Here is an 18,497-nt window from a genome sequence, read left to right as displayed (position 1 = left end):
CAAATATTTTCTTTGCTTTTTAGAATCAGAGTAAAATCTAGTTTATGTTTGCATGCAGTGATACATATAATGAAGATAATCAAATAGTTTTCTTTCATTTAGACTGATCTCACAATGCTGAAATTAGCAGCATTAGAAAGTAATAAAAACCAGGACCTGGAAAAGAAGGAGGGTCGTATAGATGACTTGCTCAGGGTAAGTAATAAGTCAGAGAGGGAAAATTGAGTGAATTATTTGGCAATAGTAAAAGTTGAGGAAATACTTAGCAACGTAAAAAAAATTCTATAGCTGAGAAGAATAAGCTTTTTCTGGTAGTTTTAAGTACATGAAAATAACTATTTTAAAGTGCAAATTATTAGTTCTTTAAATGTGAATTGAGAAACAGTTGGAGAAATAGAGGGAAGTTTATAAAATTTATTTTTATTTGATCAACTATCATAAGACAAATAGCCATTTTGTGTTAGTTTTAAGGGTGTAATTGATTTTGTCTTAAACCCTCTGATATTTGGTATTATACAAGATGAAGTAACTGCTGCAATCCTGTGAAATTTTTAATGGAAACCTTGCAAAAAGACACATCAGAAAGTATTATAATATAAGTAAGGTATGAAGCAGTGGTTCTCACTCCATGATGCTGATTAGAATTAGCAAATGGGAAAGGTGGGAGGCACTTTATGAAGGTGGCCATGCCTAAACTCCAACCTGAGGGGTTCTGATTAAGTTGATGTGAGGTCAGGGGTTCGGCATTGGTAGTTTTAAAAACTCCTCCAGATAATTATAATTTAAGCCAGCATTAAGAACTGTTGGTATAGAAACTCAGTGAAATCAACATCTGTGGTCTTACCATAATGATCTATATGTTTGAAACACCCAGCTTGCCTTTTCTGATCCTATCCCAGTCACTTCTCACATCCCTTTACCATTACCTACTGTTCTAAGTTTTGTATTTATTATGCCTTTGTGTTTCTTTATGGTTTTATCACATGTATCTATACATTCTTAACAACATATTTCAGGGTTTTTTTGAACTTTGCATAAAATTACGCTGAGGACACCTGGGTGGCTCAGTTGGTTGAGCGTCCGACTTCAGCTCAGGTCATTGTCTCATGGCTCATGGGTTTGAGTCCCACGTTGGGCTGTGTGCTGACAGCTCAGAGCCTGGAGCCTGCTTCGGATTCTGTGCCTCCCTTTCTCTCTGCCCCAAGCCACTCGCATTCTGTCTCTGTCTCTCTCAAAAATAAATAAACATTAAGAAAAAATTTTTAAAGAAAGAAAGAAATAATTTTCAGACCCTACTCCAGACTGACTTATATAGAAACTTGGGGAGTGTGTCCCACCCAGCAGTCTGTATTATAACAAGCCCTCCAGGTTATTCTGTCATTATCCTAGACTAATCTGACTCATCTCCTGAGTTTATATAAGGGCCTTTGCATGAGCATATGGCTGCCTAGAAAGTCAGCAAAATGGGTATCTTATTGCCAAGAAAGATGGTGGAAATAGTTAGCTATTGGGTAGGCATCGGTAGTGTCAGGCCCAAGTTTAATGGAGAAAACAGTTTTATCAGTTATAAAAGATGGAAGAGAACTTACATTCATTTTTAAGTGTTAGTCATTTTATATACATATATTTTAGTTATTTTTAACTAAGTGAGATAGATAGTATTGCCCCTATTTTAGAAATACAAAAGAAATAAACTAAGGTTCAGGTAACTGACTGAACTTAGCCAAGGTTATATACCTTAGGATGTGGATTTGAACCATGGAATATGGATACAAATTCCATGTACTTTCCACTGCACAGTTAAGGAACATTTAACAGTATTATGCCACAATAAGTAGATGTTGAAAAAAAAATTTTTAGTATCATACTCAAATCCTTAATTAACCCTTTCTTTTTATATACTTTATTCAGAATGTTAAAAATATTCATCACTGTTTCATATACACAAATTCTAGACCTTTTCCATTTTCTCCTTATTTTGTAGGCTAATTGTGATCTCAGACGGCAAATAGATGAACAACAAAAATTACTTGAAAAATACAAAGAACGATTAAATAAATGCATATCAATGAGCAAAAAACTGCTTATTGAAAAGGTAGGTTTAAAGTTCAGTGATTTGTTTCCTTTTCATTCCGCTTGACCCCTTTTTTGCCTTGTACAGTTTTAAATTTTAAATAAATAAAATTGATGATATTTTCCTTCTCCTTCCAGAGTACGCAAGAAAAACTGTCAAGCCGAGAGAAGAGTATGCAAGACAGATTACGCCTTGGGCACTTCACAACAGTTAGACATGGTGCTTCATTTACTGAACAATGGACAGATGGTTTTGCGTTTCAGAATCTCGTGAAGTTAGTCATTCTTACATTTTAAATAATGTAGTGTTCCTCTGAGTTTTTATTACTTGCAAAGATTGTACATTTGGAATTGTGTTCTACATCTACTCCTTACTATTTGAAATCACAGAATTTAGTACATTTGAAAGGAACGTAAAACACAAGTATTACAATTTCAGCTTTAGCAAATTTCTTGATTAGTTAGCATTCATCCATACAGCATGATGTATTATTCTAAACATGACTTTCCAAAATATAAACTGACCTTCCAGCTTTATAGATGATTTGGGAGGGAAATGTAATTGTCTTTGGAAGATTTACATCTATATGTATGTATATTTTGGGATTTGCCTACTTAGTTTTTTCCCCCCATTCTCCAATCATTACTTTAGTCTTAGTATTCAGCCCTTGTCTGCTCTCTGTTCCTATGGAAAAGACAAGAACTTTTTCTGTTCTGCTTTAGATACAATAATTCTAAATCAGTTGAACTGAACATGTGGCTTTAGTGTTTCTGAGGTAAACTTTAAAACAGAGAAGTTATTGAGTTTAGATGATTGACTCTGTTAAGAAGCCAAGACCTATGCTGCCCACCCCCCTTTTTTTTTTTTGCCAGAAAAATTTTAAAACCTGAAAAGCAGGAGTAGTGGCAGCATCTACATCAGATTTCCTAGAACTCGTTCAGTTATGTGCAAAATGGAGGCAAAGCTGTATCTCCCGTATTATATAAACATCGCTGTTTTAAACACTGGTTCCCAGGACTTAGCACAGAATGGCCTTCTCTATCTCAGTTGATTTCTTTAGCTTTTGTTCACCACCAGCTGTGCTGGGTGAAAGGTGTACCATAATGAAGGATGTTGTTCTTGTGATGCTAGAGATTTTGGCTTTTAATTCTGTGGATAATATGGAGCTATTAAAGGTTTGTAGTGTGTGTGGTCAGAATTGAGTTTTAGAAAGATAACTCATGATAATATGGGAATGTTGGAAAGAAGATAAATTGTTGACAGCTGAGATGGGAAGAGGTCTCCAAATGAAAGATGATTAGGCTTGAGCTAAAATATTGACAGTGAAACTAGAGATACGTTTGAGGTAGAAACCATGATTTTTGAGTATTTTAAAAGCAAGAACCTCAGCTGCTAAACCCAGACCTACAGTTGTCCTGGTAATGAATAAAATAGGTTACAGTGTATAACCTTAAATATAAATCTAAAACACAAGCTCTGTTAGTAGTTAAAATTTCTTCACTGAGCTATCAAAAAAGAGCAAAATTGGGGCTTCCGGGTTGGTGAACACGTGGAAGTCTGGGGAGAGTGGTGCAAATGGAGAGGGCGTTGGAAGCTCTGTGCCCTTCCCTTGTGCCTTGCCCTATGCACCTCTTCAGTCTGGCTGTTCTGGCTTTGTGCCTTTTTATGATAAGTAAGTAATCTAGTTTTTAAAAAATTACTTGCATTTCTTGAATTGAGGGCCTACTGTGTATTGTTATACATATCTTATATCAAGTTACTTATCAGTGTGTATCAGGTAGTTTATCAGTGATAGAACCCAAAGTAGTTGACAGATAAGAGAAATAAATATTAGTGATGTTAAATTAATCTCTAAAATGTGTAGTCATTCCTGAATAATCAGATATTTGCTATATATTCATTCCAGTAATTCTTTACTTTCCGTTAGGATTTTGATCAGTAGGGTTATTGCTGTTTATTTTCATTTATAACATCTTGATTGTGTTCTAAAGTAGCTTTAAAAGTTAACTTTTTAAATAAAGTTATTCCTACTTCCAAATGGAAACTGGATTAAAGTCCTGTTCTAGCTTTGCTATTCTTGAATTTTCTCCACCCTTTTACTCTTCTCTGTGGGTGGTTAGTGATTCTTTCATTCTGGTCATATTCTACTACCATCTGGCTAGAACCATAGGAAAAGGCAGTGTGCATGAAGTCAGTTTTGCATCAGCAGAGTAGAAGTTCTGTAGTTCTGGTTTGAGTGGGGGTGGGGAGCCAAGGAATTGAAACATTTGTCTTGTTTTAAATCTTAGTCTTATAGCCATGTAGCGTTTTTAAAACTTTTTCTTAGCGTGTTGAGGTGACCTAAAAGGGAACCGGTTACTTTGAGAACAAGTTTGCCTGGGCGGCTCTGTCAGTTAAGCATCCAACTTTGGCTCAGCTCTTGATCTCACAGTTCATGGGTTCAAGCCCTGCGTTTTGGGCTCTGTGCTTACAGCTCAGAGCCTGGAGCCTGCTTCGGTTTCTTTGTTTCCCTCTTTCTCTGCCCCTCCCCCGTCTCAAAAATAAACATTAAAAAAAAAAAAAAAGCTTCACTGTTAACCTGCTCTTGCTCTGGTCAGATTGCTGAAATCTCTAACATGTATTTTTATAGTAGACATGATATTTAGTAGTTTTTTACAATTAATAAGCTTTAGATTCTTGAATGGGAAACAGTAATATTTATTTACTTTCATTAATTGCTCATTCTTTAAAGCCATGCTAATTTTTGTTTCCTTCAGGTAGTGAAAATTTCCTCTTTCTTCATAAATGTCTTAAACTGTGTGTGTCGGGGTGGGGGGGACAGAGAGAAAGAGAGAGCAGTCGTGGGTGTGCATGTGGGGAGAGGGAGAGAGAGACTCTCAAGCAGGCGCCATGCTTAGCGCAGAGCCCGACGCAGGGCTTCATCCCACAACCCTGGGATCGTGACCTGAGCAGAAATCAAGCATCAGATAGTCAGATGCTTAGTTGACTGAGCCACCCAGACTCCCCTCTTCTTAAATTTCTCATATTCAGATCAATTTTTGTTTCAAGATAGCACTTGCACATTCCCCAAATCTTCTTAACAGAGATAAATTTAGAAAATAACACTTCATTAAATTAATATTTGTGGGAATGCAAACTGGTGCAGCCACTCTGGAAAACAGTATGGAGGTTCCTCAAGAAATTAAAAATAGAACCACCCTACGACCCAGCAATTGCACAACTAGGTGTTTATCCAGGGGATGCAGGTGTGCTGTTTCGAAGGGACACGTGTACCCCAGTGTTTATAGCAGTGCTATTGACAATAGCCAAAGTATGGAAAGAGCCCAAATGTCCGTCAACGGATGATGGCAATCAAAAAGAATGAAATCTTGCCATTTGCAACTAGGTAGATGGAACTAGAGGGTGTTGTGCGACATTAGTCAGAAAAGACAAGTATATGGCTTCATTCATATGAGGACTTTAAGATACAAAACAGATGAATATAAGGGAAGGGAAGCAAAAATAATATAAAAACAGGGAGGGGGACAAAACATAAGAGACTCTTAAATATAGAGAACAAACAGGATTGCTGGAGGGGTTGGGGGGGGATGGGCTAAATGGATAAGGGGCATTAAGGAATCTACTCCTGATATCATTGTTGCACCGTGTGCTAACTAACTTAGATGTAAATTATAAAAAAAATAAATAAATTATAGAAAATAAATATTACACATTTAAAAAATTCATATTTGTCTTTTGTAAGTTTTTCTACAAACAGTAAGTGATCAGATGCATGTTTAAAATATACTCCGTGCTTACCTCTGTTCTTTTTTTAATAGCCCATTTATGTCATTCAGCAAATATTTACTGAATACCTAGTATGTGCTGATTATTGTGGTCGCACCAGAGATACAATAGGGTAGAAAATAGATGCAGTCTCTGTTCTCATGGAGTAATGTAGTCTAACTAGAGACATTCTAATCAAATGTCTGTAGGATTGATGCTTATTAGAAAGAAGGAAGCGGAGATCTACAAGCTACCATGAGATTATATATGGCAACACAGCTTTCCCTAGTTCAAGGGATTTAGGGAATTTAGAAATGAATGCTTCAAATTAGACCTAGAAAGTGAGTACAAGTTAGTTCAGAAAGGTGGAACCATAATTTATGTTTACGTTATATGATTTGTTAAATGATTTTTTCATGTTTATTAATGTATTTTCATCTTTTAACTGTGAAGAGTAAACAAAAAGTAAATACGGTTTTTTACATTTATTTTTATACAGGCAACAAGAATGGGTGAATCAGCAAAGGGAAGATATTGAAAGGCAAAGGAAACTTCTAGCCAAGCGCAAACCTCCCACAGCTAATAATTCTCAGGCACCCTCTACCAATTCTGAACCAAAACAGAGGAAAAACAAAGCAGTCAATGGAGCAGAGAATGATCCCTTTGTTAGACCAAATTTACCACAACTGTAAGCCTCCATTTTAACTTTTCTTTTTTTTTTAATTGTTGCCAATGAGCATGAATGTTTGTGATAGATGTTATTTGTAGTTAAACTAATACTTAAATACTAAAAGTAGTTATGGCCAGGAATGATGGCAGTATTGAAATTTATGACTAAATTAATAATCTCCAGATATCTGAATTCTGCCTTTGTAAGTGGAGATTTATTAATCCTCTTTTAAAGTAGAGATTTAGGTAGCTAAGAGGAAACTGGAATCCACTCTTTCTTCATGTCTGAATGATAGAGTCAGTTATCAGTTTTGATTATTTCAATTCAGTGTTTCCATTAATGTTCCTTTTTCTGAGAAAATGTTAAGTAATATAACTGACGTATTTTTTTTAACCTGTGAAAGCAATACGTTGGTAAGTTGTAGGTATTGTTTATTCCCTTCCTGCTTTTACTTATTTTCTAAATTTTCTGCATTAATGATGAATTCATAGTTCAAGGGACAAAGACATTTTTAAATCATTAAATGCTTATGATAGAAAATTGGGAAAATATGAAAGAACATAATAAAACAATATAGACCATGATCCCATCCCACAGAGAAGACCATTTTTAAAATGTTGATTTAAAGATAGATCCAAATTTCTATAATTTTTCTCTTCTGCAGGAACTTAAGTTTATGAGTTAAACTTAAAACACACCCATCCCCGTTTGATATTTTTATGTGGATGTATTCTTTCTCTCCTTTGTTGGAAGGTTGTGTTTCACTTATGCTTTGATTCCCATCCCTGGCTACATGAGGGACCTCTTCTATCTGATACTCCTTTATCTTACATCGTTGACTTTGTTCTTTACTGATTCCTTCCTTTTAGAAAACAAAATGAAACAAAAAACTCTGCTGCCATTATATATCTCTACCCTAGTCTCCATATTCTGTCATCTTTATTAACCAGGTTTCCCAAAAGACTTACTTGGGCCAGTCTCTTCTGCCTCAACTTCTCTTTTGTCCTTTCTTAAGTGAAATTGCCTTTTAAACATTATCTTTTTGATGCTCAGTATCCTAGACATTTGAGTCTTTAACTTGACAATATTGAATATTGTTGACTTCTTATTTTTTCCCAGTTCTCTTTCTTGCCTATTTCTTTTGAAATACCTTGTTATCCTAATTTTCATTTTAACTCTTCTGGCTCATCTTCTCAGTCTCTTCTGTGGACATTATTTACTCTACCAGTTTGTAAAATGTAGGTGTTTTAAGGATCTGTCTTGGCCATCTTACTTCCTCCCCTACATATTCTTGAAAACTAGCTACTCTTAGAATTTCAGTTACCACATACATGCTACTGACATCCAAGATTTGATCTCCAGTACACTTTTCTCTTGAGTATTAAATATTTGTATCTCAGTTTTGAGTGTCATATCCTTGCATAATTGATATTGGTACTTCAGTGCTTCACAGGAACCTCTAATGCAGCCTTTTCAAAACCATATTTACTAAAAACACAAAACATTTATTGTTATTCCCATTCTAGTCTGTCTCTTTCTGTCTACACACACACATCCACATACACACCCCTTGCCTTTTCCTGTGTTCTGTTAGTAAATTGTATTACCATTCTCTAAGTTTCACATGCCAAATTTTGATTATCATCCTTAATATTATAGATCAAGATTCCACTTATTTTTCTTTATTATTTTTCATCAAAAATAGGTGATAATTTTTCAAATTCCATCTCAAAATCTACCTCCATCTTCAAGCCTTTCCTGATTGGGGGGCTTTTGTAAATTGGAATTGAAACGTTCAGCTATTGATATTTTTTTAAATTTAGCAAACGGTTAACTTTTTGTAAATCAGTAAATTTGTTGCTTGATAAAAGGTAGTGGGTAGAAAAGTGGTTATATAGAATACAGTATGTGTTAGCTTTAACCCCACTCCTGTAAGACACTAGTCCTTCCAGATCTCAATTATATCCACCTATGCAAGTCCCCACTGACACCATTCTAACTCAGGTTAGTCATCTCTTACTTGGGTTATTTTTTACCCCTACCTCTCCTTTCAACATTGGTCCAGCAATCCAATTCATTTTCATTTTGCAATCAGAATCATTTTTGCAAAATACGATCCTTTTGTTCTCTTCCTTATCACCCTAACATAGATTTCTGTTACTTGAATGATAAAATCCAAAAGTCCCAAGATGACTATTTAAAAAAATTTTTTTAAAGTTTACTTCTTTATTTTGAGAAAGAGAGAGCATAAACAGGGGAGGGGCAGAGGGAGAGAATCCCAGGCAGGCCCCACACTGTCAGCACGGAGCCTGATGTGGGGCTCCATCCCACAAACTGTGAGATCATGACCTGAGCCAAAATCGAGAGTTGGATGCTTAACCACCCGAGCCAGCGGGCTAAGATGGATGCGTCACCGCCCTAAGATGACTTCTTCAGAGCACTTTTCCATTGGATATTCTCTCCTGCTTTGTTGAAGATTAGTTGGCCATAATTTTGTGGGTCCATTTCTGGGTTCTCTATTCTGTTTCATTGATCTGAATGTCTGTTTTTGTGCCACAGAGCACCTTGATCTGGCATCTTCTGACCACTCTAGCCTCATCTTTTGTTGTTAACTGTTGCCTACCCTTCACCGCCAACTTTCAGACTCCAAACCATTCTTTTAATTTCTGTTCATTGTTTAAATCCCATGCTAGGTATTTCCTCCTAAAAGCTTTTCCTTGATCCCTGAAGAATAGGAGTTAATGATCACTGTAAGGTAAAGTGATAGTGCCCTCTGTCTCTTCAGTCACAGCATCACCATTCACTCAGTTAATGACACTAGAAATATTGTAGATGTTTCCCTTTGCCTCATTCTCTGTGTCTGTTTCTATAGCGTCTTGTATTTGTCCATCATTGCCACTATCTTAGTATTGAACCTCATCTCTTTTTTTTTTTAACCTAGATTACTGTTAAAATTGATTCTCTTCATGTCAGTTTCACCTTTAACCTCCTTCACTGGCCTTTAAGATAAAATTCACCCTCATGAAGGACTCTTTGTAGGCCTTCTTATTTTTCTCATTTTTCTCTTTCACTTCACTCCCAATATCTGCCTTCTGCATCTTACGTTAAACTCTTTTAGTTCTCTAAATGGGTTGAGCTTTCTTGTTTCTGTGCCTTCGTACATCTTGTTCTTTCCTTTTCTTCACCTGTCTCATTTCCTATCCATCCTTTAAGGCTTGGCTCACATACCACTTTCAATAGGAAGCCACCTCTGACGTTTTTTCTTCCTATTGTCTCTCCCCTCAGATTAGGTGCCCATAGCCTTTTATATGTGTATGTGTATATACTGTAGCATTTATCTCACCTTTTTAGCTCTATATTCCCAATATGTAGCACAGTTTCCTGGCATATGGAAAGTGGTCAGTAAATGCTAAATTCCAGTACATAAGCATTGGGTTGAATTTCATTTTCTCCTCAGTAGACCATTTTTCTGGTTTGTTACAGGTGTTTTGCTTACTACTTGTCTTCCAAGGTGCTGATAGCCCTAACTATAGTTTAATAATCATAGACTTATCTCATTTCCACCACACTTTATTGTATATGTTGACTGAGAACTAACCCTGAAGTTATACTGCTCTGTGTTCTTGGAATGGCAAATGAAGTGATACTCCTAGTAGTTTTATTGCATGTTTATACAAATGCAGCTTTAAATGGGGAAAAGAAGCCGTAGAAGGACGTTGATTCATGTATTATTATACTTTGATTTTAGTGGCTATACTCTGCAACTGCATTTTTTTTTGTTTTTTTTTTTTGGGGGGGGGGGGGTGGGGGGGAAGAGAGAGAGAGAATCCCAAGCAGGCTCTGCACTGTCAGTGTGGAGCCTGACTTGTGACTCGATCTGACAACCGTGAGATAATCACCTGAGCCAAAATCAAGAGTCAGACGCTCAACCGACTCAGTCACCCAGGTGCCCAAGTCTTTGCAACTGTCTTCTAAAAATTCCTTTTAAATCACTGTTTCGTGGTAACTAGAACATGTAGTGTGTTTGTAAAACATCTAGTATAATTAGCATAGAGACTTTGAATCTTTCATTATTTTTCTTTTTAAAATTTTTTTAATGTTTATTTATTTTGGAGAGAGACCTAGTGTGAGCGGGGGAGGGCCAGAGAGAGACAGAGAACCTGAAGTAGGCTCCAGGCTCTGTGCTGACAGTGCGGGGCTCAAACTCACAATCTCTGAGATCATGACCTGAGCTGAAGTCAGATGGTCAATTGACTGAACCACCCAGGTGCTCCTAATTATTTTTCTGTCAAGAAGTTAATCTAGAAAAAGAAGTTACCTACTATGTAGTGGGTTAGGACTTTAACTTCTGTAGATGGTCAGATGTGGTTATTTTTTGTAAGCTACATTTTTTTGAGCCTACATTTCTTCACTTTTAAAAGTACCTACATCATAGTGTTGAGAAGATGATATGAGGTAATACATGTAAATGTAAAGTACTTGCATGGTTCCTGGCTCTTTACGGATTTTTATCTTCCAGCAAGATTCAGTCAGGTGTTTTAGGTAGTAGTTTCTAATTTTAGTCACAAAGACTTTTATTATTCAGAGTAGTTTGCATAAGATAGTATTATCTATGGATGTGTAAATGACCCTTGGACTAATTAATGACCTTTGTAATTAATTTTAATTAAGATTTGGCCTCATGTTAAATATATTTTCAATATCCTGATTTTATTTATGCATTTCATGTTTCACAGAGGATGATTGCAAAGTAAACAGTAATATTTTACCTTACATTTAATATTAACGAAGTTTTAGAGGTTACTGTGTTTTCTCATGAAAGCTTTAATTTTAGCTCAAGATTATATTTTATGTAGCATAAAGTTATTTAATGGATTACTTGTCTTCTATAACTTTTCTTAATAAGATTTATTTTTAGAACAGTTTTAGTGTACAGCAAAATTGAGCAGACAGTAGAAGAGTTCTCATCTATTCCTTGTCCCCACATATAACCTTCCCCACTATCAGTACCCTCCACTAGAGTGGGACATTTGTTACAGTTGATGAACCTGCATTGACACATCATTGTCACCCAGAGTTGACAGTGTACATTAAAGTTCACCTTTGGTAGTTTACATTTTATTGGCTTTGATAAATATTTAATTGATTTTTTTAAAAATCATGCCTGAAAAATCTTTCATTGGAGCATTTTAATCTATTTTCATTTCATCTGTTATTTATTAGGGCTTAAATCTGGTCTTTATTTGTACTGTTGATTTATCCTGCATCATCCCTGACCCATTTTTTTTTTCTTTTTATTGGATTGCTCAGTTTTTGTTTACTAGACAAGTCACCTGACCATAGAAAAACCATCTTGAATGGAGCAGAAGCTATATTTGAAGATTAGATAATTGAGAATATTTTAAAACAGATTAACAAAATCAATCTATAGATTTATAGAGGCCAAAGAATTCCAAGTAGGATGAATAAAAAGAAATACTCACCTAGGAACATCATAATGAAATTTCAGAAAAAGCAAGGCAAAGAGGAAAAGTTCTTAAAAGTAGCCAAAGGGTGGAAAAAAGATATTGGGACTATAAGTTAAGACAAAAATATTCCAGGTAAATGCTGTATGAGACTCAGTAAAATTTTAAGGCAAAAAAAAATACAAAGAAATAGTGGTTATTTCAGAACTATAAATAAAGTTCAAATCACCAGGAACATGCAGTAATTCTAAATTTGCATGCATGTAATAATATGACCTCAAGATAAATAAAAAATTGTACTTTCAGGAGATAAAAACAGATCCACAAATCATAATAGATTTCAGCATACAACATGTCATAGTAATTGAACATACAGATAAAATTTTAATGTTTATTTATTTTTGAGAGAGAGACAGAATGCGAGTTGGGGAGGGGCAGAGAGAGAAGGGGACACAAAATCCGAAGCAGGCTGCAAGCTCTGAGCTGTCAGCACAGAGCCCTACGCAGGGCTCGAACTCCCAAACCGTGAGATCATGACCTGAGCTGAAGTTGGATGCTTAACCAACTAAGCCACCCAGGTGCCCCGAACATATAGATAAAATTAGAAAAACAAAACAAAAAACAGTGTAGGTATAGAAAATTTCAGTGAGATTGACAAATTTGACACTTGGAGAATATCTCCTAACATCTGCAGAATATGTCGTCTTCTTTTTTAAGCACGGACTTTTATAGGAATTTACCATGTTAGGTCATAAAGTTAAGTTTCAACAAATTTCAAAAGATTGAAAGAGTTTGTATAAGACTGGGCATTGTTTCTTCCTTAAATGTTTGGTAGAACTCCTGGGTGAAACTTAAAGGATTAGAATCATAGAATATGACCTCTGATCACAGTGGAATGAAACTAGAAATCAGTAACAAAAAAGGTATTGAAAAAATTTTCAATGGAAATGAGAAAAATATTTTTGGATGAGTGATAGTGAAAGTGCTGCGTGGCCAAATTTGTGAGATAAATCTGACACAGTATCTGGGGGACATTAATAGCTTCATGTACTTATATATGAAAAGCAGAAAAACTCAAACTTTATAAATTAAGCATCCATTTCAGTAAGTTAGAAGGTGAGCAATAGACTTAACCAAAGAAAAGGGGAAAAGATAAGAGCAGAAATTAACAATACAGGAAATATATACAATACAGAGAATCAACCAATCCAAAAACAATGTGTTTTTTTCCCCCCAAAAGCTAAACTAATAAAATTGAGAGAGAAGACAACCATTATCAGGAATGAAAAAAAGGAATATTACTATAGAGTCTACAGATATTTAAAGGAAAACAAAAGACATATTATAAATGGCTTAAGGGGTCCCTGCATGGCTCAGTTGGTTAAACATCTGACCCTTGATTTCAGCTCAGGTCATGATTTCATGGTTCCTGAGATGGAGACTCTGGCTCTGCCCTGATAGTGCAGAGCCTGCTTGGGATTCTCTCTCTCCCTCTTCCTCTGCCCCTCCCTCACTCATGCTTGCTCTCTCTCAAAATAAATAAACATTAAAAAAATAAATAAATAAATAGCTTAAATTTGAAATTTTTTGTGAAATGGGTTAATTTCTAGAAAAATCTAACAACAAAGTTGACATTGGAAGAAACAAAAGTCTAAATAGTTCTATAACTATTAAAGAAATTGAATCTGTAATTAAAAAGGTACAGATGACTTCATTTATGAATTGTAAACTCCAGGTACAGATGACTTCATTTATGAATTGTAACATCCATTTAAGGAAGAAATAGTGCCACTCCTTTTAAAACTTTTTTTTTAAAGAATAGTTAAGTCAGAAATACTTCCAGATTATTTTATGAGACCAGCATAATCTAGATGTCAAAATTTAATAAGGATGACACAAACAAGGAAAGTTATAGCCTAATCTCATTTATAAAGCCAAATGTAAAAATCTTAAATAAAATATTAGCAACCCAACATATAATAATGTAAAAATGATAATTTATCTTCACCGTTTGGTTTATTTTAGGTATTCAAGGTTGGTTTAACATTAAAAAAAAATCAGTGTGATTTTTCCATGTATTAATTCGTCAAGACCAAGTTGGATTTATTTTAGGTATGTAAGGTTGGTTTAACATTAAAAAAAAAAAAAATCAGTGTAATTTTCCATATAAGGGGAAAGATCATATGATAGTCTTAACAGATGCCAAAACAAAAAACATCAGACAGAATTCAGCATTAATCTTTGATTAAAACTCTTAGGAATCAGTAGAAAAACTTCCTTAATCTACACTATACATTCATTTATTTTTTTTTTTTTGGCATGCATATCTACATGCTGTGCTCTTGAGCTACAATGGCCTTATACACCGTTTCTTTTTCCTGGCTTCCTTCTGCTACTCCTCTTTAATCAAGCCCAGATGTTACCTCTTCTGTGTCTTTTCCTAGTTTCCTTTAGATAAAAAATTTTTGTCTTTGTTCTGTGTACTCATAGCTGTATTATCCAGGATAATCACTTTATGTTAAGGTCAGCCAATTAGCAACCTTATCCCATTTAATCTTTTGCCCTGTTAGGTAACATGTCCACAAATTCCAAAGATTAGGATGTATTAACTTTGGAAGCAGTTATTCTGCCTATCAGTCTTTACTCTGACCCAAGATTCGTATCTTACATGTAAAATATATTCATCCTATTCCAACATCCCCAAAAGAATCAACCCCACTACAGCATCAACTCAGCATTCAAAAATCTCATCTAAATTTCATCATCTCAAATGTTCTGAATCTCATTATCGAAATCAGGTATGGGTGAGAATCTGTATAATCCACTCCAAAACACAATTCCTCTTAATCTGTGAACTTCAAGAAGCGGTCATCTCTTCTCAAAATAACTCCCTATTTTAAGGTCAACTCATTCACTATCTTAATTCTCCTTTGCTGTATAATTTAACATATTCACATGTCCCAGGGATTAGAACATAGACATCGTTGGAGGGCCATTATTCTGCATACCACATTAGCACTTGGTATAAGTTATTCTCAATTCAACTGTTAATTGCATTGAGAACATTTGGGCTCTTCGGAGGCAGACTAGTTTCATCCTTCCCACACACCTCCATTCTTTTTCACAATGATGCTTTTTTAAAAATATTGTGGTGAAATTCACATAACAGTTAACCATTTAGTGTACAATTCAGTGGCATTAAGTGCGTTTACAATGTATGCAACCCTTTTAGTTTCAAAACTTTATTAACTTGGAACACCTCATACCCATTAAATAATCATTAATTCCCATTAATTCCTCTTTGTTCCTCCCCTCATTTTCTGGTAACAGTTTTCTCTATGTGTTTGCCTTTTCTGGAGAGTTCACTGGCTTTCACTTAGCATAATATATTCAGGGTGTGTCCATGTTGTAGCATGTATCAGTACTTCATTCTTTTTTATGTCTGACTGTATCCCATTGTATGTATATGCATGTACATGCGCACTTTGTTTATCCATTCATCTATTATGAACATTTAGATTGTTTCCACCTTTTGGCTATTATGAATAATGTTGATATAAACATTGATGTACAAGTGTCTGTGTAGACATATGTTTTCATTTCTTTTGAGTATATACCTAGGAGTAGAATTGCAGCATTATATGGTAATTCTATGTTTAAATTCTTGAATAATTGCTAAACTTTTTCACATCTGCAATATTTTACATTGCCACCAGCAATAAACAAGAGTTCCTATTTCTTTGCGTCTTTGGCAACACTTTTTATTTTCCTTTTTTTTTTTTTTTTTTTTTCCTCTTTTGGAGAGAGAGAGCAAGGGAGGGGCAGAGAGAGAGGGAGAGAGAAAATCCCAAATAGGCTCCATGCTGTCATTGAGGAGACTGATGCAGGGCTCGAGCCCACAAACCAAGATCATGACCTGAGCCTAAATCAAGAATCAGAGGCTTATCCAACTGAGTCACCCAGGTGCCCCTATTTTCCATTTTTATTTATTTATTTTATTTTATTTTATTTTTTAACGTTTATTTATTTTTGAGACAGAGAGAGACAGAGCATGAACGGGGGAGGGTCAGAGAGAGAGGGAGACACAGAATCTGAAACAGGCTCCAGGCTCTGAGCAGTCAGCCCAGAGCCCGACGCGGGGCTTGAACTCACAGACCGTGAGATCGTGACCTGAGCCGAAGTCGGACGCTTAACCGACTGAGCCACCCAGGCGCCCCTATTTTCCATTTTTAAATTACAGTCATCCTAGTGTCCATAAAAGGTCATCTTATTGTGGTTTCGATTTATATTCCTGAGTGGCTAATTATGTTCAGTGTCTTTTAATGGGCTTGCTGGTCTTTATATAGATATCTAGGTCTTTTGCTCAGTTTTTAATCAAGCTGTTTGTCTTTTTGTTGTTGAGTTATAAGAGTTCTTTATATATTCTGAATACAACACTCTTATCAGATATATGATATGTAGATATTTTCTCCCATTCTGTAAGTTGTCTTGCTTTCTTGATAATGTCCTTTTATTTTATTTTAATTTTTATGACTTAAGTTTATTGTTTTGTTTTTCGCTCATGCTTTTGGTATCAAATCCATGGTCATAAAGATTTACCCCTGTGCTGTCTTCTGATAGTTTTCTAGTAGTCCTTATATGTAAATTATGGATTCCTTTTTGGTTAATTTTGTTTTTTTAATTTTTTTTTTTTAACATTTATTTATTATTTTAATTTTTTTTTAACGTTTTTATTTATTTTTGAGACAGAGAGAGACACAGCATGAACGGGGGAGGGGCAGAGAGAGAGGGAGACACAAATCCGAAGCAGGCTCCAGGCTCTGAGCTGTCAGCACACAGCCCGACGCGGGGCTTGAACTCACGGACCGCGAGATCATGACCTGAGCCGAAGTCGGCGGCTTAACCGACTGAGCCACCCAGGCGCCCCTGGTTAATTTTTTTATATAGAGTGAGGCAGGAGTCCAACTTCATTCTTTTGCATGTGGTTATCTAGTTGTCCCAGCACCATTTGTTGAAGAGACCATTCTTTCCCCCATTGAAAGGTCTCGGTACCCTTGTCAGAAATCAACTGGCGATGGATATTTGGGTTTATTTCCGCACTCCGTTCTATTCCTTTGGTCAATGTCTGTCTTTATGGTAGCACCACACTGTTTTAATGACCATAACTTTGTAGTAGAAAGTTTTGAAATAGGTAGTGGGAGTCCTATAACTTCGTTCTTTTTCAATATTGTTTTTTCTATTTGAGCCTCCTTTGCAATTTTGTATGAATTTGAGAATTAGCTTTTCTATTTCAGCAAAATGAGCCATTTGTATTTTGATCAGGATTATACTGAATATATCGATCACTTTGGAGAGGATTATCTCTTGACAATGTTAAGTCTGCTAATCCATGAACATAGAAGTCGTTTCATTTAATTCGTTTTCATTAATTTCCTTAGCACTATTTACTAGTTTTTAGTGTACAAGTCACTTCCTGGGTTAAATTTGTTTTTAGGTATTTTATTATTTTGGATTCTATTATAAATGGAAATGTATTCTTAATATCCTTTTTAGATTGTTTGTTGCTGATGTGTAGAAACACAACTTATTTTTGTGGGTTGATCTTGTATCGTGCAACTTTGCTGAATTTATTAGCTCTCGTGGTTTTTTCTTGTTCGTTCTTCAAGATTTTCTACATCTAGAGTTATGTCATCTGCAAATAAAGATAGTTGTACTTCTTTTCTAATTCTCATGCATTATGTTACATTTTTGTTTTTTTTCCTTAACTCCTCTGGTAGAACTTTCTAGTACAATATTGAATAGCAATGGTGAAAGCATCATTTTCTTCTTCCTCACCTTAAGGGGGAAGCTTTCAGTCTTTCACCACTGAGTATGATGTTAGTTGTGGGTTTTTAATAAATTCCCTGTATCATGTTGAGGAACTTCTGTTCCTAGTTTTTTGGGGGCTTTTCAAAGGCAGACTAGTCTTGGGGTTTCTGGGTGGCTCAGTTGGTTAAGTGTCCAACTCTTGATTTAGTTCAGGTCATGATCTCATGGTTCATGGGATCGAGCCTCACATGGGCACTGATCCTGCTTGGGATTCTGTGTCTCCCTCTCTCTCTCCTCTTCCTCCGTGGTCACATGTGTGCACACATTCTCTCTGTCTCCCTCTCATAAATAAACTTAAAAAAAAAAAAAAAGACAAACTAGTCTCATGTCCCACCTTCCTCCATTTAAAAAATCTAATCCTCAATGCAGGGCTCATAGCCTGTTACTAAATTATGCAAATAAATGGGCTTGCCTTTTTTTTTTTCTTCAATGCCTGTAACAGTCTTCTTTACCATAGCTTGCATTCTTTAACTTTGAGACTTAAGGTTAATTTCCTTCTTAAACAGGATGTCTTTGAAGAATTGATTATCAAGTATTCCCTTTTTTCCTGTTATTTGTTCTAGTTACTTCTATTACAGTCATCTCACATTTCTATCAAACTATTGTAAAACAGCTCTTTGAATTAGAAATAAAATTCTCATCCATTTAGGGGCAC

General features: G+C 35.4%; 1 protein-coding gene across 6 annotated transcripts in view; it reads left to right on the top strand.

The window, feature by feature from the left end:
- The window catches only part of TLK1 (tousled like kinase 1), a 142,462-nt gene that overhangs the window by 87,022 nt on the left and 36,943 nt on the right, over nucleotides 1-18,497 (top strand). For all 6 annotated transcript variants that reach the window (XM_042949092.1, XM_042949094.1, XM_042949093.1 and 3 more), the window contains 4 exons: nucleotides 103-195; nucleotides 1,985-2,095; nucleotides 2,212-2,348; nucleotides 6,339-6,527. In XM_042949092.1, coding sequence (XP_042805026.1) covers nucleotides 103-195; nucleotides 1,985-2,095; nucleotides 2,212-2,348; nucleotides 6,339-6,527 — 530 coding nt within the window. The remainder of the gene's footprint in view (nucleotides 1-102; nucleotides 196-1,984; nucleotides 2,096-2,211; nucleotides 2,349-6,338; nucleotides 6,528-18,497) is intronic.

Source organism: Panthera leo, chromosome C1 (genome assembly GCF_018350215.1).
Source record: "Panthera leo isolate Ple1 chromosome C1, P.leo_Ple1_pat1.1, whole genome shotgun sequence".
Lineage (NCBI taxonomy): Eukaryota > Metazoa > Chordata > Mammalia > Carnivora > Felidae > Panthera > Panthera leo.
This window is presented reverse-complemented; position numbering and strand designations above follow the sequence as displayed.